The sequence below is a fragment of the Lynx rufus genome, unplaced genomic scaffold (genome assembly GCF_022079265.1).
Source record: "Lynx rufus isolate CCGP_SWC_20201006 ecotype Redwood Valley unplaced genomic scaffold, mLynRuf1.p SCAF_31, whole genome shotgun sequence".
In the NCBI taxonomy this organism is placed as follows: Eukaryota; Metazoa; Chordata; class Mammalia; order Carnivora; family Felidae; genus Lynx; species Lynx rufus.
This window is the reverse complement of record NW_025814847.1, coordinates 1998859-2024724: the sequence shown is the minus strand read 5'-3', so window position 1 is coordinate 2024724 and position 25866 is coordinate 1998859. Positions and strand designations below refer to the sequence as shown.

At 43.2% G+C, this 25866-nt stretch overlaps 2 protein-coding genes and 1 non-coding gene across 3 annotated transcripts; 2 read left to right on the top strand and 1 right to left on the bottom strand.

Moving 5' to 3' along the window:
• The first annotated feature begins 7387 nt into the window (after nt 1-7387).
• Nucleotides 7388-7460, top strand: TRNAK-UUU (transfer RNA lysine (anticodon UUU)). Its single transcript has one exon. It is a non-coding gene; the product is annotated as a tRNA-Lys (tRNA).
• Nucleotides 7461-11051: 3591 nt separating this feature from the next.
• Nucleotides 11052-12200, top strand: LOC124521855 (olfactory receptor 6K6). The gene has a single exon (XM_047093005.1). The coding sequence runs from the start codon at nt 11052-11054 to the stop codon at nt 12021-12023; it is 972 nt and encodes a 323-aa protein (XP_046948961.1). The 3' UTR covers nt 12024-12200.
• An 11611-nt stretch (nt 12201-23811) lies between these two features.
• On the bottom strand, nt 23812-25326 carry LOC124521894 (olfactory receptor 6N1). The gene has a single exon (XM_047093063.1). It carries the CDS (start codon nt 25016-25018, stop codon nt 24044-24046), a length of 975 nt encoding a protein of 324 aa, XP_046949019.1. The 5' UTR covers nt 25019-25326; the 3' UTR covers nt 23812-24043.
• Nucleotides 25327-25866: the final 540 nt, after the last annotated feature.

Sequence of the window (25866 nt, the reverse complement as noted above, 5' to 3'; positions counted from 1 at the left end):
GCCATATTTTTTATTTCTTTATTATAAAGGTTATTTTTAGAAACTGTAGAGGCTTTGTGATTTAAGTTAGAATATTGAGGTTCTTAAAAACCAAATAATGTATATCATTGAAATGTTTAAAAGGATTTAATCGCCAAGCTTATCAATCAGATGAAATAGTTGTCAAACATCTTTAATAGTGAGGGATAAAATCTATTAGATTTATAAATAGAATGCTAAGATTTTTAAAAATGTTTTTTGATGTTTATTTTTGAGAGAGAGAGACAGAGAGCAAGTGGGGGGGAGTGCAGAGTGAAAGGGAGACACAGATCTGAAGCAGGCTCCAGGCTCTGAGCTCTCAGCACAGAGCCTGACGCGGGGCCTGAACCCACAAACCAAGAGATCATGACCTGAGCCGAAGTCGGACGCTTATCTGACTGAGCCACCCAGGCGCCCCTGGAATACTAAGGTTTTTAAGCAGTAATTCAAATATCAAAGAACTAGATTCTTAAATATTTACCTCAAATAAATGTAGTTTGATTTTATAACCAGAGAAACTTCTGTACAATTTTCTTCACACAGAAAACTTTTTTCTTGAGTTTCAAAAAGCTCACAATAATATAGGAAAGGATTTGCATTTCCAAGGGTTGAGGGGTTAAGGTAAGCTCTTCTTCTTCCAGGTCGGCACCCCCAAATGGGCCCGAGAATTTATCCAGCTACCTGGATGGAGGTGACTGAGATCTGCTTCTTGTGTGCTATGCTACTGACATTTCCATTCTTGACACGTCTCTCTTCTTCCCCCAGCTGCTGGCTGCCTTCCTTCTCTTCACGAAACCCCTGACAATTGCCCTGTGTCCTTGGTCTGTTTCCCAGAGCAGCTGGGCCAACACTTACTTTTCTAGAGACATTTACCTCAGTCCCTAAAATTACTAGTGTCGTTTGGGGAGAAGGCAGAGACCTTTATCCCAGGGGATAGAATATGTGTGGCCTTTGTAATGGTGAGTATAAATTCCACGGCAGAGAGAGAGGCAGGGAGAAACAATCTGGGGCAGGAAAACAGTAAGGAAAAAAGACACTGAGGTGAGACTGGTGTGAAATTTTAATACAGCCTGACACAACACAGAGCATTTTAATATAGTGCTGTTAATTTTAAAAATGGACACATACATGTGTTTACATGATGTGTACCTTTTTTGTTTTGGTCCCAAACCTATGTAGGTCATCTACTTAACCTTCGAGCTTCCAAGAGTACCTACCTACTCTGGAATTTTTCAGACAATGTGAACCATAAGCACAATGGGGTTGATGATGACAAGATGACAGAGACGTCACGAAGTCAGTGCCGACATGTGTCTGTGAGTGGCTCTGCAAGCTATAAGGTGATCCTGTCTAATTTGCAAATACTTAGCAGTAATTATGACACCATATGGGACCAACTATTCTGTTAACTAGGCAAGTGATTTTGCTGTTCGGACACTTAAGTTGGTACAGACTCTTCTCAATGGCATTTTGGCAATTTTTATCGAGACTCTTGAGACTGTTTAGAGCCTCCGTTTCACCAAAATAGCACGAGGAAAATATTCTGAAGAGTAAAATATTGTATACGAAGACTCATTGGAGTATTTGTTATACTAGTAAATTAGAAACAACTTAAGTCGGTAGACATCTTTATTGTTTGGAGATGAAATGTTGGAGACACAAAATGAGTTGTGACAGAATGATCCCCTCTGTGGGTAAGAATAAGATCATTTAAAGTGGGTATCTTAGGGGCACCTGGGTGGCTCAGTCAGTTGAGCGTCTGACTTCAGCTCATGTCACGATCTCAGGGGTTGTGGGTTTGAGCCCCACGTTGGGCTCTGTGCTGACAGCTCAGAGCCTGGAGCCTGCTTCAGATTCTGTGCCTCCCTCTCTCTCTCTGCCCACCACCCCCCCCCCCCGCCCCTCACTCTCTCTCTCTCTTTCTGAAAAATAAACATTAAAAAAATGTTTTTAAAAGAAGACTAATCAGCAGTCCACACTGAACAGGTTTTGTAAGAGCGTCAAATATCAATGTCTGTATCTACACCATAGGGTTCATTAATTAGCATAGAGCAGATCTCCTCAACTGACATTTCGGACCAGATAGTTCTTTGCTGGAGGTGAAAGGCTGGAAGCTTCCCTGTCCATTGTAGGATGATTGGCAGCAACGCTGACCTCTACCTCCTGGGTGTCAGTGGCATGGACCCCTCCCCCAATCATGGTCACCAAAATGTCTCTAGACATTGCCAAGTGTCCCTGCAGGGGAGAAGAGGGAGTAAAATCGCCCCAGTTGAGAATCCATGGCATACGGAATGTTAGAATTGGAGGGGGGGGGTAGCAAAAAAACCAGGTGACCAAGATACGTAGATTGGCTAGAAATATACCTACCCCCTCATCTGAAATGATAAAATAACACAACAAGCCAAGCAGCCTCTGAGGCTGGAGGGGAGGGGATAGCAATAGGACCATGACACATACATTTCTGTGTCCCTCCCTTAACAGACGGTCCATCACCTGATCTCACCAGGTTAGCTTTTCTACCAGAGAGAATTCTGATAATTTTGTCTTTAATTTGTCTGATTAATTTTGTCTTTGATTTTTTCTTTCTTCTCATAATCAGAGAGCCTGAAGTACAGAGATTTGGATGAAGGGCATTAAGAGGCACTAACACACAGTTATCAAATAAGTCATGGGAAAGACAAGTAGAGCATAGGGAATACAATCAGTGTCGTAATGACAGTGTATGGTGACAGGAGGTAGCTGCAGATACCGCGGTGAACACTGCGTGACGCATACAGGTGTCAGATCACGATGTCGCACACCCCGAACTAACCTAAGACTGGATGTCGATTATATTTCAGTAATAAAAAAGAAAAAAAAAAAGAATAAAGTTGGGACTTCCATGAACTTCGAAGAACAGGTGTGATAATGTGCCTGTTTGCCCTTAAATGTTTGTATGTGTGGCGGAACTCTGAGACGTGCCTTCGCTGTATTAAACCACCTCGGGGTGAAATTGTCAGAGATGGGGACTCCACAGTCGCATGACGGGGGAGCGATGTTAATCGAGCTGCGGCGGGAATCACACCGCAGTCTACAAATGCATCACGCCGGCACGCACACCTTGAACTTACACGATGTTAAGTGCCAGTCATATCTCAAAACTTTTAAATTAAAATAAATACCTCGAAGGAGAAAACAACTGATATCAATCCCAAAGAGTCAAGGCAATTGTGAGCTGACAATAGATACAAAAAATAGATAAAATTATTCTGAAAGCAGAATTCCACAGGATTTAAACAAACGGAGAGTCAGCATGGTGTATGGCAGCCAAATATTTTTTAATTTTTTTCGTTCTTCCCTTTTGTAAATACAGCAGAATATTAAACCTATGTTGAAACAGGAGAAATACGAAAGGCAAAATTTCCCTTTGTTTTTCTTTAAGAAAACGTCTACTTAAGAAAAAACAAGTTTACAAGCAAAAGTAGTGTAGGCTCTGATGGTGTCTTGCCTTAATTACTCTTATCTAGACTCATTGTTTTCAGACTTGATTTGTCCCAATTTACCGTCCGCTCAGATTCTGGAATAATCTTTCTTAAATGCAAAGCTGTCAATACTGTGTCTGAAAACAGACGTGGAGGTGAATCGTAGAGGCTGCCGAATAAAGCCTAAACATCCTAGCATGATAAATAATGTGAATGTACATGAGACTTTTAAATCATTTTGACATCCCAAGATCTCTCAGTTCTGTTATTCCCTGTATAAGCTCCTCATGACAGAAGTTAACACTGTTACAATGTTCTGGATTCTTCTTTCAGAGGCAGCGGGGAGACCAATAGGGAAACTAACATTTTGCTCTGTGGCCAGTACATTTTGGAATTAGGAAATCGAAACGGGGAAAAGAGGGAAATTGGCAGGTCTTCAGAAACTTGAGTCTTTAAGAAAGGAGATGCATATAGGAAGGCAATATTGGGCCTTCCAATCATATCTAATTGGACTTGTGTATTTTCTGGAAGAGTGGAGCTCCCTTTTAGAATCTCAACGACTAGGCTCCTCTGGCTGCCACGGCATTGCTTTATCTTGAGGGCATTTTCTGATTCCACTAAATAAAACGCAAGCTTCCTGCATCAGAAGTTAACCCAGAAATCATGGAGGCTAAGAGAGTCATACAGCTAGTGGCCCAGACAAAATTCAATGATGTTTGTTATGACCGTTGGTAGTCCTGGGAAATCCACCAACCCCCTCATCCCTGAGCTATGGGCCTTTCCCCCTACCTCACTCATGCTGCTAAGCCTAGACCAAGCTTCCACAGGTCTGCACTGAAAACGAACAGAAAAAAATAAAATTCCCCAACACACAGCCCCAAATGCCACCCATGCACCCACCAAAGTACAGAGCCCACCCCTCATCCCAAAGCCACCTCTTCCAGAACCCAGGGGCCACCTCTGTCTGATGAACGTCCTCATCTCCATGGTTGTGCAGTCTACAAACAGGAGAGTTATGACTGCAAGCACAACCCCGGGCGTCTCAGGGGATCGTCCAGTGGGAGAAGGGCTCTCTTCAGAAAGGTTCTCTCTGGTCCCAGAGAAAGCAACTCCATGTCCCCTGTGGTTAATTAGGGGAACCCTGGCTGCCATGCTCCCCTTTCGTGAAGTTGCCACACCTTTGGGAAGCCAGGTCTTTGAGTCTGGCTAGACACCACATGGCAAGGGATACTTGGTTTTCTTTCTTGTCCAAAGGGTGAGAGGATAGTTTATATAGAAATTATCTGCCGAGACAGAAGGAAGAGGAACAAGAGGAGTGAAGCTAACAAAATGTGGTTCAAAGGCAGAAGGTTTTCTCCACTTTGCACCGAAGCAGCTTCAGAGTAGTTCAGCGACACACAGCAACCCTGTAGAACAACATAGAAGATTCTGCCAGCAGCTGCCCAGCGAGGCTCAGCAGAACTTTTCAGAGGCATCCCGGGGATCACACAGCCATTAGCAGTAGTGGCAGGAGTGAGAACGAGGGGGTCCCACGGAGGGTATGTGGCATACCTCGATGGTCTCAGTGGCAGGTGCCTTTCCTGCCACTGGAAAGAGGTATTGACGAGCTAGCCCTTGGAGAGACCTGGGGTTCGACACGTTCCCCCACATAATGAGTGGGGAATACAACCAGAAGGATACTTTCATTCTTTCTTTTTCTCTTTTAAACTAAAACGTGAGTCTAACATTTACCTCCAGGTGAGCAAAGCCAGAGGAAGAAAAAACGTACACCACAAGATGATTTTTATTCTTTTACAAAAAGACATATAAAACAGGCATGAAGTGTTAAAAAATCTAATGGACTGGCAGCAGTACATATAGAAAGGAAACAGAATTTGAAAATGGATTTGAGTTAAAAACAAAAACAAAAGCAAAAACAACAACCCTGATAGTGAAAGGAATATACATGGTAGAGTAAGGGTGACACTGTTGACTCAGTGACTAGTTTTTAAAAAGGTAGTATTTTATTTTATTTTATTTTATTTTATTTCACTCACTTCACTTCACTTCACTTCGCTTCACTTCACTCCATGTCATTTCATTTCATTTCATTTCATTTCATTTCATTTCATTTCATTTCATTTCATACAATGAAGCTTTAATTAAACATTTGTAGTACATGCTGTTTGCAATATAAATCACCTTATGAAGGTGGCGCCTGGGTGGCTCAATTGGTTAAGCATCCAACTTGAACTCAGGTCATGGTCTCATGGTTCGTGGGTTCGAGAATCTGTTTCAGATTCTGTGTCTCCCTCTTTCTCTGCCCCTCCCTTGCTCACACTCTGTCTCTCTTTCTTTCTCTTACAAATAAAATAAACATTAAGATAATTTTAAAGAATCACCTTATTAAGGTGGCACCCATCAATTATAGCAAAATTATTTATTCATTCAACAAATATTTGCATGTAAGAAGGTGGTATTTTAAAACAGACCCCTGATAAGCACTTGATGAATGGATACATTGTTAAAAAAAAAATAAGTAATTGGATGAATGAGTGAATTCACTAATTTTAAGAATCTTCTCACTGCTTCCTCTCTATGTTGTCTGCTCCTTCCGCTTATAAATATGTTCAAATGCATTCATCTTAAAATACATACTCACCCTCTATTTATGGTTGCTTTTGGGCTATCGCATGGCCTTTATTTCCCCCTTCTTGCTTTTCTTTAGAGAGTAGTTTACCTTCTTATGTCCATTTTGCTTTACATTTTTACCTCTCATTCACACGAACCCATGACCCCAGGTGAGAAAGAACATTATTAATAACTTTGAAGTCCACTAAATGCTCCTCCTCAATCCGATCCTTGCCCCCAAACCCTCAAATGCTGCATATCACCGTTAACCTGGATATTGTGTTCATTACCCTGTGAGCACGTGGATATTCAGTCAAAGACAACACAGTGTTTAGTTTTGTCTATTTAACTCTGTGTAAATTGAATGATATTTTAGGTGTTATTGCGCAACTTGCTTATTCACTCAGCATATTTTTGAGAATCATTCATATCAACCCATGTGGCTGCAGCTCTAAATACATCCTTCCATCTCGTGTTAATGGGACACAAATTAATCATTCGTTAGGCGTGAACATTTTGTGTTGTCGAGCATTTACGCCTTCAGCTCTGTGAGAGACGGCCAAATTGTTTTTCAACGTCTGTATTCCATCAATGAAGCATGAATTTCTACTACTGTTCATCATTGTGTGTGGTCACATTTGTTGCTGTTCGGTTGTACATATAAATAATGCACTATTGTTTCGATTTGCATTTCCCTGCTTATCAGTGAGGCTGAGTGTATATGTGTGCATCTGTGTGTATATTATATGCATGTATTCACCTGGTTTTTAAAATCATTTTCTTTTTAGGGGCACCTGGGTGGCTCAGTCGGTTGAGCGACCTGACTCTGGGTCAGGTCATGATTTTGCCGTTCATGGGTTCCAGCCCCGCGACCAGCTCTGTGCTGACAGCTCAGAGCCTGGATTCTGCTTTGGATTCTGTGTCTCCCTCTCTCTCTGCCCCTCCCTGGCTTACACTATGTCTCTCTCTCCCTCTCAAAAATAAATAAACATTAAAAAAACTTAAAAAAAAACATCATTTTCTTTTTAATTTGCAGGAACTATTTACAAATACTGTTGTCAGTTATATCATTTACAAATATAGCTTCCTAACAGGAACTTTGTCTTTTTATTTTCTCAATGGTACCATTTGGTAAATGGAAATACTAATATACCTAAATTTAATGATCTTTTCCTTTGTAATTTATATTTCTGTTGACTTAAGATATTTTCCCTATGTGAAGTGATAAAATAGTCTCTCAAATTTTATTTTAAGTATTAAAGTTTTAAAACTAAAAAAATTTTTTTTCAAAGAGAGGCACCTGGCTGGCTCAGTCAGTAGAGCATGTGACTTTTGATCGCAAGGTTGTGAGTTCAAGCCCCATGTTGGGTGTAGAGATTACTTAACAATAAAATCTTTTAAAAAAAAGCATTAAAGTTGATTTCTCATATTAGACCTTCATTCTATCTGTAGCTGTATGGGAATGTAATGTCAGGACGAGTTTTATTTTATGTCTCTCGTATGTTTAAATCGAGATTCCCGCACCACTTAGTAATAATCAGCTCTTACTCTGTAGACCCACTGTGCGTCTCTGCCCATCCTCCCCCCGTACTCTGCTCTGTGGTTTCTGTTCCGCCATATGTCAAAGCTCCACACTGCGTGGGTCTATTCCCTGGCTTCCATTTGCTTGTTATGTCGCTGTTATAACCTTTGATCCATAGTAGGACAGGCCTTACCATTTTAATCTTCTCCTTTGAAATATCTTTGTCTTGTCCCTCCTCCTGACGTTCCCCACTCCTCCTACCCAAATGGAATTTTGGTGGAAATCGCATTGAAGGAATGGACTCATTTGTGTAGAATTGCCGTGTTTCTCTAATCAAGACATTCTATTCATTAATACATCATATCAATCCATTTATTTGGGAGTTTGATATCTTCCAACATAGTTTTATAAAGTACTGCATCTTTGTGTGACACATCCTTTACAGGTCCTTATTTTTGTTGATGTCCCAAGTGATTTATCATTAGTATTATCATCATTGTTCTGAGAGCAGCAGAGGGAATGGACAGCATGGTGAAAGCTGAGAGAGTGTTTCCAGAGAAGCAGGACCCCGACTGGTCAGTTCTGACGCCCACCACTACTCCAGCCCCAGGGCCCAGCTCTGTACTCCCCTGTGCGACACAAGGTGATTTGGCCACAAGGAGGCCTTTGAGACCCGACCCTGGGGACTCTCTAATTATTATGTGACACTTTCCCCTTAATTTATCCCTCAGAGGGGGAGAGTCAGATACACCACTTGCCTTCGGATCTTGCATCATCTAAAGAGAAAGTCCCAGGAGAGGATTTTTTCTCTAGAAATTCCCCGACATCAATACCCCTGCTGACAATCGGCAGGGGCTGGTAGCTGCAGAGACTCTGAAGAACGTCATTGTGGTCTCAGGCAAGGCGAGTGCAAAAGACTGTTGAAAGGAAGTTTTCCAATCTAACTGCTAACCCGCCTCCACTCCTCCTGCGCCTGCCTACTGCTTTCTTTCTTTTTTTTTTTTATATATATATGAAATTTATTGACAAATTGGTTTCCATACAACACCCAGTGCTTTCTTCGTACCCTTAACTCCTCCAGACTCGGATTTGCCCTCGTTTTCCAAGGTAAAGTTTCCTCAATGTCTGGGGTAAAACTTCATATTTTTAGAACTGTATTACATGAGCGAAACGGTCAAAAGAATGAAGGGCAGAATCTAGGAGAGCGGTTTTATTCACCCGCAGCTAGCTCTCGAACCGACGGCGGCGACCGGCACTTAGCGGAAGGTCAGTCAATACGTGAGTGTTAACTGAATAAATGTTTGAACGGTGACCGATGGTGCAGCCTTCCTAGTGAGAAGGGCCTCACTCAGGGCCGCAAAGCGGCCACTCTATTTGCCCGCTATGAGCCACTTAGTGCTGAACTTGCTTCCTTTTTCTCCTAACACCGTAGCCTCCCGCTTTGTCCATCTACGTTCTCCATAAAGACCACTCAGCATGGCCGTTGTCTGGCTGCTTCCGGCTGAGAAAGGACAGAGAAGTAAGCGGCTGCTTCAGTCCGAGAGCATTCAGACCTCACAGCTCTCCCAATGCAGGCTCCGCCCTTCTGCTAAGCACTGAAGCTTCCTCCCTTCCAAAGCCTTCTTCGAGGCTTGAGGCTGAAGGCGAGAGGCATTTTATATAAATTGCTTTTCCTAACCTGCAATGCATTTATTTTCATCCGCTTTTGACCTGAAAGAACAAAACCCAACAACGCTCTCATCTCACACTCAGGACAGTCCTGAGGATAGAGAGGTACTCAGGGTACGAAGCAGACAGAACGAACGACTGGTGACTCCGGACCTAAATCCCCCACTGTGGAACAAAAAAACAATCGTGGAATTTTAAGGCCTACAGACCAGGCTCCTAGCAACTGTTTGGGATCCCCGAAAAGTGTATTTGAGCAAGTTATTTCTCCCCTCTCAGTTCTCAGCTTTTCTACTTATAAAACAATAATAATCTCTCTGTCACAGGTAGAAATAAATGAAATGAAATAACGTAGGGGCACCTGGGTGGCTCAGTCGGTTGAGCGTCCGACTTCAGCTCAGGTCATGATCTCACGGTTCCTGGGTTCGAGCCCCACATCAGGCTCTGTGCTGACAGCTCAGAGCCTGGAGCCTGCTTCGGATTCTGTGTGTGTCTCTCTCTCTCTCTGTCCCTCCCCTGCTCATGCTCTGTCTCTCAAAAAGGAATAAACATTAAAACTTTTTTTAAAAAAATAAACAAAATCAAATAGTCCAGGCGAGAGGTAATGCACCCTGCTCTCACGAACATTAAATAGCCTTACAAAAAGTCTAGTTGGCCCTTCTCCCTAGCAGGTAGATGCTGGCCTGATTTCCATTGCCACTGGTTTTCGTGGCAGGCGTAGTTACGTTAGAAGTGATTTTTTATTTGGAATGATTTCCTTCCTGTTGGCTCTTTGATGTGGCTTAGGAGGTGTGCGGTGTGTGGAGTGGAGTTATATGCCTGCCCAAAATTCAGTGACAAATAGTCAGGCACAAGGTGGTTCTGGAGAGACTCTTGGTCTGAGGAACTGTCGGGATCAAGCACTGAGAGAGGCAGAGAAGGGGGAGAAGGAGAGGGATGTGAGCAGGGGTATTTCCTGGCATCTGGGCACTTGGCATCTGATGAGAAACAGATGTCACCGTGAAACAAAACAGAAACAAAGCAGAAGTGGAGATGACCAGCCCGCCAACCTCACGTTAGGGATCAGGGCCAGAAAAAATGGGAGAGCAGCGTGGTGAATTATTGAGACAAGGGCTCCTGACAGTGTCTCTGTATTTTTTTTTTAAACTCGCTGTGAAGAACAGGACTGGAGAATAGTTGGAAAGAAAGGTACACATTTTAAAGCTAAACACAGAGAGGCAGAGAGTGAGGGGGAGAACCAAGGAATTAAAGACGTGAGCCCCCAGCAAGTATTTCTGGAGAATTCATTTGTGTGTCGCTTTGTGTTTTCTTTGCATCCGCTGAAGATGCTTACAAAAGATGTATTGAGGGGCACCTCGGTGACTCAATTGGTTGAGCGTCCGACTTCGGCTCAGGTCATGATCTCTCGGTCCGTGAGTTCGAGCCCCGTGTCGGGCTCTGTGCTGACAGCTCGCGGAGCCTGGAACCTGCTTCGGATTCCGTGTCTCCCTCTCTCTGCCCCTCCCCGACTCGCACTTTGTCCATCTCTCCCCCAAAAATAAAGAAACGTTGCAAAAATTTTTTTAAAAGATGCACTGAGGGGTCCCAAAGCCAAGATCACAGATATTTCTAGCAGGTTAGAGATCTCTACAGCTGAGAGATATTTCTAACTATCCTGTCTAGGGTCCCAGAGTCAACTTAGGTAACTTGATCACGGAAAGGAGCAGAGCTGTTTCCGGAGTGTGGTCGCCATGCCAATTTCAGGAGTTTCTCTGTCTCTTTTCTTCCTCTGGCAGATGACGGAGTTGGTGACCAGTGGGAATTTGATTACGGGGACTGAGTTCCTCTTCTCTGTGTTCCCACATCTGCCCGAAGGTGGCGTCCTCTTCTTCGTTCTTCTGCTTCTCACCTACGGATTTATCGTAACTGGGAACCTAATGATATTCATCGTCGTCCGGCTGGACAGGGCCCTGCACACCCCCATGTATTTCTTCATCAGCGTCCTCTCTTTCCTGGAGATCAGGTGCACCACGACCACCATCCCCAAGATGCTCTCCAGCCTGATCAGTGATCACAAGACCATCTCTGTGGCTGGCTGCCTCCTACAGATGTATTTCTTCCACTCCCTGGGCGTCACAGAAGGCTGCGTCCTGACGGCCATGGCCATTGACAGGTACGTCGCCATCTGCAGGCCTCTCCGGTACGCGACCGTCATGACTCCCAGGCTGTGCACGCAGCTGGCCGCTGGGTCCTGCGTCTGTGGCTTCCTCCTTGTGCTTGCCGAGATCGTGTGGATTGCCACCCTGCCTTTCTGTGGCTCCAACCAGATCCGGCAGATATTCTGCGACTTTACGCCCGTGCTGAGCTTGGCCTGCATGGACACGTCCCTGGCGGTCATTGTGGATGCCATCCATGCAGGGGAGATTGTGGCCTCCTTCCTGGCCATCGCCCTATCCTACATCCGGATCGTCGTGGTGATTCTGGGGATGCCCTCGGCCGAGGGCCGCCGCAAGGCCTTTTCTACCTGCGCCGCCCACCTGGCTGTGTTCTTGCTGTTTTTCGGCAGTGTCGCCGTCATGTACCTGCGATTCTCAGCCACCTACTCCGTATTTTGGGACACAGCAATTGCTATCACTTTTGTCATCCTTGCCCCCTTCCTGAACCCCATTATCTACAGCCTCCGGAACAAGGACATGAAAGATGCTCTTGGAAGGCTTTTCTGCCGTCGGAGGAGGGCTAGTGGGGTCGGGGATAGATCTAGAGGCTGACAGATAGATCAAGATAGATAGATCTTGACTTGTTCGTGAGTATGCTCTGTTTCTATTGGCACAACTACTCACTCTGTTGTTGCAAACAAGAACAGAAAACTGCTGTGTCCGGGGCATTGGTGGCGATGTCACAGCCTGTTCGCATCCGTGCCCCTGCCGTGTTTGTGGTCTCCGAGGCAGCCCAAATAGACTCTGCGGCAGCACAGCACAGGCTAGCTTCCTCTTCGCCCCTCCAGCTGGGCTCCTGGCCTTCTCCTCTGTGGCCCCACATGCAGATGAGGCCAGACAGCAGGACAGAAGAGACATGAAAGACACCGTGGTTCTGAAAATTGCCGCCATCAACTCGCCCCCGGCCCTCATTGATAAACCATTTCCCGACACTAAAATCGTCTCCATTTTCAGTTTATTTAACCCACAAACTCGATTCGACATCAGTGCACTGATCACATACACCAGCCACGATGGAATTCGAGGCTCGTTGGAGTGACATAAAAATGAATAGGGGTGGGACCCCTGGGTGGCTCAGTGGGTTAAGCATCGACTTCAGCTCAGGTCATGATCTCAGGTTCGAGTCCCTCATCGGGCTCTGTGCTGTCAGCTCGGAGCGGGAGCCTGCTTTGGATTCTGTGTCTCCCTCTCTCCCTGCCCCTCCGCTGCCCGTGCTCTGACTCTCTCTGTCCCTCAGCAACAAATAAATGTTAATTTTTTTTTTTTAATGAATTGTGGCAATAGTCTACTTCTCTAGCAATTTCCCATTTGAAATACCTTTTGCATGTATGAATCCTCTTTAAATTTAAAATGTCCTAGAGCAATTAGGTCAGAAATCACCATTATTTACATGTTGGAACGGAAGCCTAGAGAAATTTACTGACTTGCCTGACGTCACATAGGTACTTAGTGACAGAGCGGGTCTTGACCTTGGGCTCTACTTTGTGCTACGTCCCTAGTAAATGCTTGGTTTGGAGCCGTTTGATCCATTTGGTGTTCAAGAAATGAAATTACTTTCCCCCAAAGTTTCAGGAAACCTACAAGTCTCTGATGAGTCATAGGAGTCATTGACTCTGCCCTCCATGAGCGTCCAGCCCTCACTCTGGTCACAGTGGCCTCCCAGAAACACTATCGTTCAGACCAGATTTTACACCTTGTTCTGCCACTAAACAGTACTGCGTCTGTAAAGCCTTTGGTTGGATCAGATCAGCGGTTCCCCAAACCAATGGATCATCGGAACTTAGGATGTAGCAAATCTGAAAGTGAAGCCCATGCATCTGCATTTCTGAAGAGCTGACCCAAAAATTCTGAGGGCGGGTTCGGGTTGAAAGCAGCTGCATGAGATAATCACTAAGATCGCCTCCAGCCCTGGGGCCCTTTGGTATTTAGAAGAGCTAACGTGTTCTAATAACATCTGAGCTTGCGGTAAGTACCTTACATGTACTGTCCCTTTTATCCTCACGACAATCCTGTAGAAGCAATATCAACCCTGACTTTTCCAAAGGAGAAAAATGAAGCACAGAATTTCAGTAACTGGTCTGGGTGCCCCGGGTTAATGATGAGGAAATCAGGACAGAAACCCAATGACTCGAGCGCCCGCAGCGAGGGCCAATCGCCGTGCTCTGGGTCCCTTTCAGACAGCTTGCCTCCCAAGACAGATCGCTAAACCCAGGAAGAAATCCGGAGGAAATGTGGCCTTTCGGTGAGGCAGTGTGATCACTAATTAGTAAACAGGACGTGCTAGAGGGTTTGCTTCTCCAGATTTCAAGATTGATTTCTTAACAACTATTTGCCTGGCAATTCTATTTCAGGGACTGTGTCGGGGGCAGTGGACTCACTTAGTGACCGTCACACCCACAGCTTGGCCTTGGAGGCCTCAGAGCCTAATAATCCATTAGCTGCTTTTACTAAGAATGCCACTAGCCATCCAATTTGCCAGCTTTCTTGGCATGAGATGCGGTGGTCCCTGTGCCTTCATTGCTCCCAGCCATTTTATTTTATTTCCTTCAGACCTTCCAAAATGTGCTATTTGTGTTCCAACTCTCTTTGAATGCGCACCCCTTTTGGTCCTTTCCTCTCTCGACTCTGTGCCTTGATTTTTTTCTTTTCACAAGAACATCCCAACCTTTGCGATCAAGGCTCGGGAGTGATTCTTTTTTTTGCCACTGTTGTTCCCTATTTCTCCACGTTACTCCAGCTTGCTGGAATGTTCAAGAAAGATTCCTCACGCTGCTGTGGCTACCACTGGTTTCAGGACCACTGTGAGCCCTGGTTTTGACATGACTTGCTTTCTGTCTTTCTTCTTTTCTGTGGTTTCCTGTTCGCCCCACACAAACAAGATGTTCGGATGAAAGGCCCACAGACCACAAGGAGAAGACTTCCTTCTGAACACCACACTTCAGCACAGGGTTCTGCCGACTGCCTGTCTACTAGCCAAACTTTGTTCTTGACTTGTGGACCCACTGATCGACATGCCGGGCTGGCTGACAGGACAGCCAGATGGATGCAAAGGTAGATGTAAGAGGTAGATGTAAGGGCAAAGGCAACAAAGAGAAGAGCCTTGATGATGATGACAGACGGTCCCCACATCTGCCCAAGGCAGCAAAAGGAGAAGAAATACGGGGGGGGGGGGGGGAGGGTCTATCATCTGTGGGGAGGCAGGAGCCGAAGGATCCAGGCTAAGCTAATAATTCCATGTTCTCAATTGCTTTGTTTCCTTGACCGCTTCCTAGTCCCAGCCCCGGTCCAGTACGGGAGCATCTCTTGCGCATAATTACAGCCTTGCTTTTTGTTTAAGTTCATCAGTTTTAGAGACTATTTTCCCCACTTGTTCTGAACTTGAAGCTGCCTTGGGAGACATCCAGCTATCTCTGGATAGAGGAGCAGGAACTCCTCCTCAGCATATCTGAAAAAAAGGTAATCTAGATCAGGGAAATACAAATCAAAACCACACTCGGGTATCACCTCACGCCGGTCAGAGTGGCCAAAATGAACAAATCAGGAGACTATAGATGCTGGAGAGGATGTGGAGAAACGGGAACCCTCCTGCACTGTTGGTGGGAATGCAAATTGGTGCAGCCGCTCTGGAAAGCAGTGTGGAGGTTCCTCAGAAAATTAAAAATAGACCTACCCTATGACCCAGCAATAGCACTGCTAGGAATCTACCCAAGGGATACAGGAGTACTGATGCATAGGGGCACTTGTACCCCAATGTTCATAGCAGCACTCTCAACAATAGCCAAATTGTGGAAAGAGCCTAAATGTCCATCAACTGATGAATGGATCAAGAAATTGTGGTTTATATACACAATGGGATACTACGTGGCAATGAGAAAAAATGAAATATGGCCTTTTGTAGCAACGTGGATGGAACTGGAGAGTGTGATGCTAAGTGAAATAAGCCATACAGAGAAAGACAGATACCATATGGTTTCACTCTTATGTGGATCCTGAGAAACTTAACAGGAACCCATGGGGGAGGGGAAGGAAAAAAAAAAAGAGAGGTTAGAGTGGGAGAGAGCCACTCTCTCTCACAGCATAAGAGACTGTTAAAAACTGAGAACAAACTGAGGGTTGATGGGGGGTGGGAGGGAGGGGAGGGTGGGTGATGGGTATTGAGAAGGGCACCTTTTGGGATGAGCACTGGGTGTTGTATGGAAACCAGTTTGTCAATAAATTTCATATATATATATAAAAAAAAAGGTAATCTAGGCTCCATTTGAACACTCTGTCAAGACAGTCTCCTACCAAGTTGGGTAGTTATCAGATAACCCCTCCTTACTGGACTGAATTGAAGGTGGTCACCAAGACGGAGGGGGATGCCATTCAGTCTTTCCTTTTTGCTTTCCGGGATCTCGGTAGCAGAGGCTGGATCACCTCTGTTTCACAAAGTAGGTGTCACAGGGCCCAGAATTGCAATGGCTGTATGATTTTTGGCACAGAACAAAAGAGCACCTTGCACATGTGGATGACAGAGTCCTGTTTAGGATGTGTGATGCTTCCCCGCGTTGGAAATTTATTGTCTTTCATAAGCCATGGTTCTCTTTATTTTGGAACTGGAAAATGATCAGTCTTATAACTAAATCCCTTCACACAAGAGTCAGACGTTCTCAGGGCATGGGCTGAAACACTGCTCCTCTGGGTCTGGGACAGGAGATTCTCATCCCAGTTGAAATTTCCTCCCCTCAAACAGGGATTGAAAACACCAGGGAACAAAGCAGCAAGCCTGTCTAAGACACATTGTGCTGGCCTTGCAAACTCTTGGTTTGGGTCAGTTTAACCAGTGATATCCCTCCATTCATGTATATTTTTCCTTTTTAGAAATAAATGTTTTTAATTGTTTGTTTTGCTACACTAGACTGCCTTCCATGTGTCATATATCTTTGGATAATCAACTCCCATCTTGGGTAAACTAAAAAGTAAAATAATCATGGAAACAGTTATTTTGTTGTTTTTCTCTCCCTTAAATAGTCTCTTCCCCTCCCCCTCGTCCACCTAAAATCATATGTTCGGAGAAAGCAGTCATTAAGGCATCTATATTTCAGCAGAGAATTTCTTTATGAGTTGCATGAACTTGATAAATACTTCATATGTATGTGTTTCCTCTTTAAGTTTGATATATACGATCTAGCTATCGATTTATCTATATACACACATACACATGGAACATATATATATGTATATAACTTTATATGTAACATGTATATAACTTGTATATTATTTTTATGTATGAAATGTATGTAATATGCAACTAAAGCTTAATTACATATAATATGGTATATATTTATATGATATAATATGCATATTTAAGTGTAAGTTTGATTTTTCCATATCCCCACTTATTATTTGCTTGACACAATTATTTTTAATTCTTTCAGAGAAATGTCAGCAAGTGTTAGTGTCTTCCCCTATTTTTGTCAGCTTTTTACATGCTTCGAAGCTATGTTGTTAAATGCAACCAGGTAAGAATGTTATGTCTGGAATGAAATTTTCCTTATAATATTTTAGAGTTTCTCTCTATATTGCTGCTAATACTTCTTTCTCATAGATTCTATTTTATTTGTTATTATACTGCTATGCCAAACATTTTCTCTTTCTTTCCATACTTTGCATGTCTGTATGTTTAGACAGATCTCTTATAAGCAGCAAATAGCTTAATTAAAAAGACCTCTTATGAGAGTCTTTGTATTATAATAAGTACACTTAGCCATTTACATGTTTTGTGATTTAAATAGGCTTGAAAGTGTTTCTCCCAAAATACTTGTGTTTCCTGTTTTTTTCATTCATTTCCAATTTGTTTTTCTTCCTTTCCTTTTCTAATTGGATGGATAAAATTTTCTATATTTTTCCCTACAAACTTTTTTCTCTGCTAGTTTGAAAACACAGATAGTCCTCTTTTAATGATCATTCTATTTCTTTGTTTTTTAAAGTTTTATTACGCAATATTTGTAAACATTCATGAAAGTGTAGAAAATATTAAACCCATAGATTTCAAAGTTTAATCATACAAAATATTTTGTCATTTCCACTTCGTCTATTTTTTTAATAATTTATTTTATTATATTTGTAAATGTTTATTTCTTTTTTTAATTTTTATTTTTTTAACGTTTATTTATTATTGAGAAACAGACTGTGAGCAGGGGAGAGGCAGAGGACGAGGGAGACACATAATCCGAAGCAGGCTCCAGGCTCTGAGAGCTGTCAGCACAGAGCCCAAAGCGGGGCTCAAACTCACAAACCGCAAGATCATGACCTGAGCTAAAGTCAGACGCTTAACCAACTGAGCCAACAGGTGCACCAGTGTTTATTTCTTTATTTTGAGAGAGAGAAAGCACACATGAGTGGGAGGGGCAGAGATAGAGGGAGACAGAGAATCCCAAGCAGGCTCTAAGCTGTCAGCGCAGAGCCCAACGCAGGGCTTAACCCCACGAACCACAAGATCATGACCTGAGGCACATTCAAGAGCCAGCCGCTTAACTGAGCCACCCAGGTGCCCCTTTTTAAAAATATTTTAAAATAAATTCCAGGGGAGGCAAGAGTCCAGGGCCAGATGGCTTCCCAGGGGAATTCTACCAAACATTTAAGGAACATTTAACACCTATTCTCTTGAAGCTGCTCCAAAAAATAGAAATGGAAGGAAAACTTCCAAACTCTTTCTTGAAGCCAGCATTACCTTTATTCCAAAACCAGACAGAGACCCCACTAAAAAGAACCATAGACCAGTTTCCCTGATGGACATGGATGCAAAAATCCTCAACAAGATATTAGCCAACCGGATCCAACAATACATTAAAAAAATTATTCACCACGACCAAGTGGGATTTATACCTGGGATGCAAGGCTCGTTCAATATCCGCAAAACAATTATCATCACATCAATAAAAGAAAGGACAAGAACCATATGATCCTCTCGATAGATGCAGAGAAAGCATTTGACAAAATACAGCATCCTGTGTTGATAAAAACCCTCAAGAAAGTAGGGAAAGAAGGAGCCTACCTTGAGATCATAAAAGCCACATATGAACGACCCAACGCTAATATCATCCACAATGGAGAAAAACTGAGAGCTTTCCCCCTAAGGTCAGGAACAAGACAGGGAGGAATAACTCTTGCCACTGTTATTCAACATAGTATTGGAAGTCTTAGCCTCTGCAATCAGACAACACAAAGAAATAAAAGGCATCCAAATCAGCCAGGAGGAAGTAAAACTTTCACTCTTCGCAGATGACTTTTCACAAAAGATTCCACGAAAAAACTGCTAGAATTGACTCATGAATTCAGCAAAGTTGCAGGATATAAAATCAATGCACAGAAATCAGTTGCATTCCTATGCACCAACAATGAAGCGACAGAAAGAGAAATCAAAGAATCGATCCGATTTACAGTTGCACAAAAAGCCATAAAATACCTAGGAATAAATCTAACCAAAAGGTGACAAATCTATACACTGAAAACTATAGACAGCTTATGAAAGAAATTGAAGAAGACACAAAAAAATGGAAAAAGATTCCATGCTCCTGGATAGGAAGAGCAAATATTGTTAAAATGTCGGTACTACCCAAAGCAATCTACATATTCAATGCAATCCCTATCAAAGTAACACCAGCATTCTTCACAGAGCTAGAACAAATAATCCTAAAATTTGTATGGAACCAGAAGAGACCCTGAATAGCCAAAGCAATCTTGAAAAAGAAAACCAAAGCAGGAGGCATCACAATCCCACACTTCAAGCTATACTGCAAAGCTGTAATCATCAAGACCATATGGTACTGGCACAAGAACAGACACTCAGATCAATGGAACAGAATAGCGAACCCAGAAATGGACCCACAAACGTATGGCCAACTAATTTTTGACAAAGCAGGAAAGAATATCCAATGGAAGAAAGACAGTCTCTTCAGCAAGTGGTGCTGGGAAAACAGGACAGCGACATGCAGAAGAATGAACCTGGATCACTTTCTTACACCAGTCACAGAAATAAACTCAAAATGGATGAAAGACCTCAATGTAAGACAGGAAGCCATCAAAATACTAGAGGAGAAAGCAGGCAAAAACCTCTCTGACTTCGGCCGCAGCAACTTCTTACTCAACACGTCTCTGGAGGCAAGGGAAACAAAAGCAAAAATGAACTACTGGGACCTCATCAAGATAAAAAGCTTCTGCACAGCGAAGGAAACAATCAGCAAAACTAAAAGGCAACCGACACAACAGGAGAAGATACTTTCAAATGACATATCAGATAAAGGGTTAGTAGCCAAAATCTATAAAGAACTTATCAAACTCAACACCCAAAAAAACAAATAATCCAGTGAAGAAATGGGCGAAAGACATGAATAGACACTTCTCCAAGGAAGACATCCAGACGGCCAACCGACACATGAAAAAATGCTCAACATCACTCATCATCAGGGAAATACAAATCAAAACCACAAACAGATACCACCTTACACCTGTCAGAATGGCTAACATTAACAACTCAGGCAACAACAGATGTTGGCGAGGATGCGGAGAAAGAAGATCTCCTTTGCACTGCTGGTGGAAATGCAAGCTGGTGCAGCCACTCTGGAAAACAGTATGGAGGTTCCTCAAAAAACTAAAAGTAGAACTTTCCTACGACCCAGCAATTGCACTGCTAGGCATTTATCCATGGGATACAGGTGTGCTGTTTCGAAGGGACGCATGCACCCCCATGTTTATAGCAGCCCTATCGACAATAGCCAAAGGATGGAAAGAGCCCAAATGTCCATGGATGGATGAATGGATAAAGAAGATGTGATGCACACACACACACACACACACACACACACACACACACACACAATGGAGTATTACTTGGCAATCAAAAAGAATGAAATCTTGCCATTTGCAATTACGTGGATGGAACTGGAGGGTATTATGCTAATTGAAATTAGTCAGTCAGAGAAAGAAAAAAATCATATGACTTCACTCATATGAGGACTTTAAGAGACGAAATAGATGGACATAAGGGAAGGGAAACAAAAATAATATAAAAACAGGGAGAGGGACAAAACAGAAGAGACTCTTGAATATGGAGAACAAACAGTGTTGCTGGAGAGGTTGTGGGAGAGGGGGTGAGCTAAATGGGTCAGGGGCATTAAGGAATCTACTCCTGAAATCATTGTTTCACTATATGCTAACTAATTTGGATGTAAATTTTAAAAAATAAAAAATAAAATTTAAAAAATAAAATAAATTCCGAAGATGTTTACATTTGCCCCAAACACATTTTCTTCACTAATCACCATACCATTGCCTCATTCTAAAAATTCAACAATTTCTCAGTATCACCGGATATCTAGTCCATAGTCAAGTGTCTTCACCTGCCCCATAAACGTCCTCTCACGTTTGGTTTATTTGAACCAAGATTCACGTTACTTTGGTTGTTGTCTCTTTTAATTTAGAATAGTTCTCTCGTGTTCACTCGCCCTCTACCCCTTCCCTTTTCCACACATCATCTCTCTCTCTCTCTGTCTGTCTCCCTAAGTCTAAAGATCATGTTTAAAGGCTTCTGCCCTGTGGAGACATCTAGAATGAAGTCCATCCTGTCAACAAGCTGCTGGACAGGTTGGCTGTGTTCTGGTGAGACTGTGTTCATTCACCTGTTAAGCCCAGAGCATCCCAGAAAACTCCAAACAGTGCACCTCAGTCGGTTTTAAAGCAAATATTCGTCAGGTGAGCTTAACTTCAGCCCCATTTTTTAAAACAGGTTTATTGAGATACAATTTACAAACCAGACAGTTCACTCATTTTGGTGTAAAACTGAATGGCTTTTAACATATTCACAGATGTTGCAAAACCATCACTACAATAAACTTTAGGAAGGTTTAAACACCTCAAAAAGAAACTCTGTATTTTCTAACTATCACCGCTCCCTGGCCAGTTGCCCCCCAGCACACTTTTCTGCCACTAATCTAGTTGGGGTTTTCTAGATTTCTCTATTCTGGGTATTTTACGTGAATGATATCACAGAGTATGCGGCCTTTGTTGTGTCTGGATTCTTTCACGTAGAATAAAACTCGCAAGATTCCTCCAGGCCGCGGTGTGTATGGAGACTTCACTGTTTGTTATGTATGAAGATTTTCCGTTGCTTAGATATGTACACGTTTAGTTCATTCACTTCTCTGTCGATAGACATCTGGATGGTCTTTTTGTTTTGGCCACTAGAAATAATACTGCCGTAAATATTCATGTACAAATTTCTGTGTGGACGTATATTGTCGTTTCTTTTGGATATACACCCAGGATTGGAATCGCTGGGTCCTGTGACAACTGTCTGTTTCATCTTTGGAGGAAATCCCAGGCTGTTTTCCAAAGTGCTCATGTCACTTTCTGTTCCCACAAGCCGTGTGTGAGGGCACTGCTACTCAGACCCTTTGTTCATTTTTCAATTGTGTTATTTGCCTTTTTGTTATTGAGCTGCAAGAGTGCTTCATACCTGCTAGAAACAAGTCCCTTATCAGACACATGGTTTGCAAGTAATTTTTCCTATTCTATGAGTTGTCCTTCACTTTCTTGAAGGTGAGACCCCCTTTCACAACTGCCCCTACAAGTCCTCGGGTGCCAACATCCTGGGGCTGCCACCGTCTGCTTGTTTCCAGACCCAGAACCCAGTTATCAACTTGTTCAACTGTCATTTTCATCTTTTCTCCTTTTCCTGTCCTATCCTGGACCTTTTAACCACTAGAGGCACCAAGCCGGGAGGCTGAGGGTTTGTTTTCTTAATCAGAATCCCTGACTGATTTTCTCTGTAGGGTCGGCAAGGTGTTCCCTCCACCTGGGTCTCAATACAGATACAATCATTGCTTTGATGCAATGGCTGATTCGGGTTTATCTCTCAGTTTGCATCTTCATTGTAACCTCCTCGAGAAGAGGGTGTAGGGGTATTTATCACTAATTACCACAATTTTAAGTAACTAACAGTAACTAAGTATAAATCAATTGTAATTTTAATATTTATATTCTCAACTCTTTCCAACCAGCCTAAGTGCAGGAACTGGACAGTATCTGTTTTGTTCATCCTTCTGTGGCCTTAACAGACACGTGATGTATGTAGTCAGAGCTAAATAAAGAGCTGAATGGAAAAGATGGGTGGTTGGATGGGTACCTTTCAGATAGTACGAATAACAACTTTGGGATTTTCATAGAAAGTTCTATAAAACTGCAAGTTTTCTAATAGTCAATACTTGACTTTCTATTCACAGTAGACATTCAGATGCATGATAACCTCTAACACCAGCTAATAATTCAATCACCATATATGTCATACGTTAAGCTATAGGATTATTTTTCACATATTCTCATATGTTTAAGGACATAAGTAGCTTGAAACAGAATAAAGAAGATGTCCAATGTAAAGAGTAATCATATTTCTTGCTAGTGGTTAGACTCCTACACTCTCCCTGTGAATGGATGTCAAGGCCACCAAGACTGACATGCACAACCGGGCAGAACCCAAGTGCAGTCAGCTAGCTGACTTCTCAAGTACGTCCTCTGACTCCCTGATTCCTGTCCTTTGGGGAAAAGTATCTGGGAAGTACTTTTGCTTAATGACTTTTTCCTGGGTATTGTTCTAAGGCTCAGAGTAATGATGAGAGGTTTGGGGCAGATACACACATGCACGCACACACATACACACACACATTTATATATATACACACATATATACATATACATACATGTATATATATATATATTCTTTTTGAAAGAGAGAGAGCATGAGTGGGGAAGGGGCAGAGAGAGGGGGAGAGAGGATCCAAAGCAGGCTCTGCCCTGACTGCAGCAAACCTGATGTGGGGCTTGAACTCACAAACTGTCCGAAGTTGGACTCTCAACCAACTAAGCCACTCAGGTGTCCATATATATATATATATATATATAGTTATCAGTTGTATCCCAGACACTTTACCTGTGGTATACAGACCTTATCACTAACTCGCAAAATAACCTTCAAAAAATATTTTTAACAAATGGTGAAATTAAGACTCAGAGAGTTTGAGTTACTCACTAAAGATCATGTCATCAAAGTAACTGAATGAATTAGGACTTAAACCCACATGTATACAGTCAAAAACACGCTGTCCTCTACTACACCGGTGTTTTCCATTTCAATACACAAACAAATGGTATACATGCAATACCATTTAAGTGTAAATGGTACACGAAAAAAAACAAGTTATTTTTTGTTCTAAAATGTATCTCAATATTACTCAATATTATTGTTTAGAATACGAGTAAATGTATTTACATTAAATATTTATCAAATTTACTGTATATTGACGTATAGTAGGTAAGGCCCAGATGTGACGAAATTCCCATGTATGGTACACAAACATCTGAGATTTGAAAACCACATTCCAATCTCTGGTCTCTGGCCGCATGTGGCTCCAGTGTGGCGGTTGTGTAGACGCTGAGAGCCAGGCAACACCTGCCCCAGTTCTGTATCCCACGTAGAAAAGCACTCAACGCTTGACTTCTCATCTGCGGTGACTGGCGACCCCCTGGGTCACCGTACCTCATTTTCTCCCTTGGCCTGCCTTCCCCACCTTCACTTCAATAAGTATCCCTGACCTCTTCAACTGCCTCCTCATGGCCTCCTTAATATCCTTGTTGCGCAAGCTATAGACGAAGGGGTTGAGGAAAGGTGTGAGCACCGAGTAGATCACAGCCAGGGCGCGGTCATAGTCCAGTGAGTAGCTACTCTTCAGCCGCACATACATAAAGAGGATGCTCCCGTAGAAGATGAGAACCACGGTCAGGTGCGAGGCACAGGTGGAGAAGGCCTTGGCCTTGCCTGCAACTGAAGGAATCCTGAGCACCGTGCGGACGATCTGGACATAGGAGCTGAGGATCAACAGGAAGGTGGCCAGGATCTTGCAGGAGTTGATAGCAAAGTCCACTAGGACGTTGATAGATGTGTCAGTACAAGCCAAGCTCAGCACGGGCGGGAAATCACAAAAGATGTGCTGAATGCGATTGGGGCCACAGAAAGGGAGACGGGACACCAGGGAAATCTCAGCCACCGGCCCAGCCAGACCTCCCAGCCAACAGCCAACGGCGATCTTGGCGCAGCGTGCTGGGGTCATGAGGGTGGAGTAGTGGAGGGGCCGGCAGATGGCTAAATACCTGTCATAAGCCATAGCTGTGAGGAGATAGCACTCAGTGGCCCCAAGAGAGTGAAAGAAGTAGATTTGCAGGAGGCATCCGGAGAAAGAAATGGTCTTCTCCTCCCTGAGCAGGTTCGACAGCATCTTGGGGACGGTGGCAGCCGTGTAGCCAAGCTCCAGCAGGGAGAGGATGCTGACAAAGTGGTACATGGGTGTGTGGAGCTGGGAGTCCAGGCGGACCACTAGGAATACCAGCAGGTTTCCCAGTACGGTGGTGACATAAATTAGAAGTAACAAGACGAAGAGGTAAGCCTGGATACCCTGGAGATGGGGGAAGCCCAAGATGACGAACTCTGTTACCTGGCTCCAATTCCCAGCACCCATGGCTCACCATTCATATTCCTAGACTGTGGGGCATGGAGGGATGAGGAAGAAAGTTGAACCACAGAAATCTTAAGAACAAGATCCCTCAAAGGACTTTATCTCCCCTCTGCCACCTCCAGAGTAAAGGGCTCCCAGCAAATACGTTAAGAGGCCAGAGTTTGGATCCCTTTCTAGCCCTTACCATTGTCAGCAGCTTCCTTCAGAGTATCTGCTCTTATAATCAGACTCTAAGTCCGTCTCTGGTGTCACGGCCCATTTTTTGGCCTCCATAATCCATTGTGTAACCCGGTTATCTTGCTTAATGGAAACTAGACGGGTTTTGGAAACTTCAGTATTCCTCATCCAAGGTTTATCTTATTATCTACCTATATTCCTTGTCATTTATACTGATAAAATATCGGTAGTATACTGGACCAAGATTACATCATTTCAGTTATATATTTTGATTTGTAATTTCAGTTTATTTTCTTCCTCAACTTTCTGGATACCAAAGCATCAGCCCTTTCACCCTCGGCTCCCTCTCATTTCCTCATGGAGACTCGGGTCTGGCAGCATCCTCCAGGAGCAGGTGGGTCAGGGTTTCACCTGTCTCGGACTCGGGGGTGAATCTCAGTCAAGGCAAGGGGGTTTGAGTTAATATAAGAGCCACAGAAAACAAGGAGGCAAATCTATGTCTTTGCATTTCTATTCCCAGCTGTGGCCACTTTGTTGGTCCTTCCTTCCGCTTTCCTCCTCCACCCACCTGGAATGTGTTCTTCTGGTTTACTGCTTTTTAGATGGCAAATATCTAACTTGTACTGAGAGGTCCATGTGACAAAAATTTACTGAACATTTTCTGTATTGGAGGT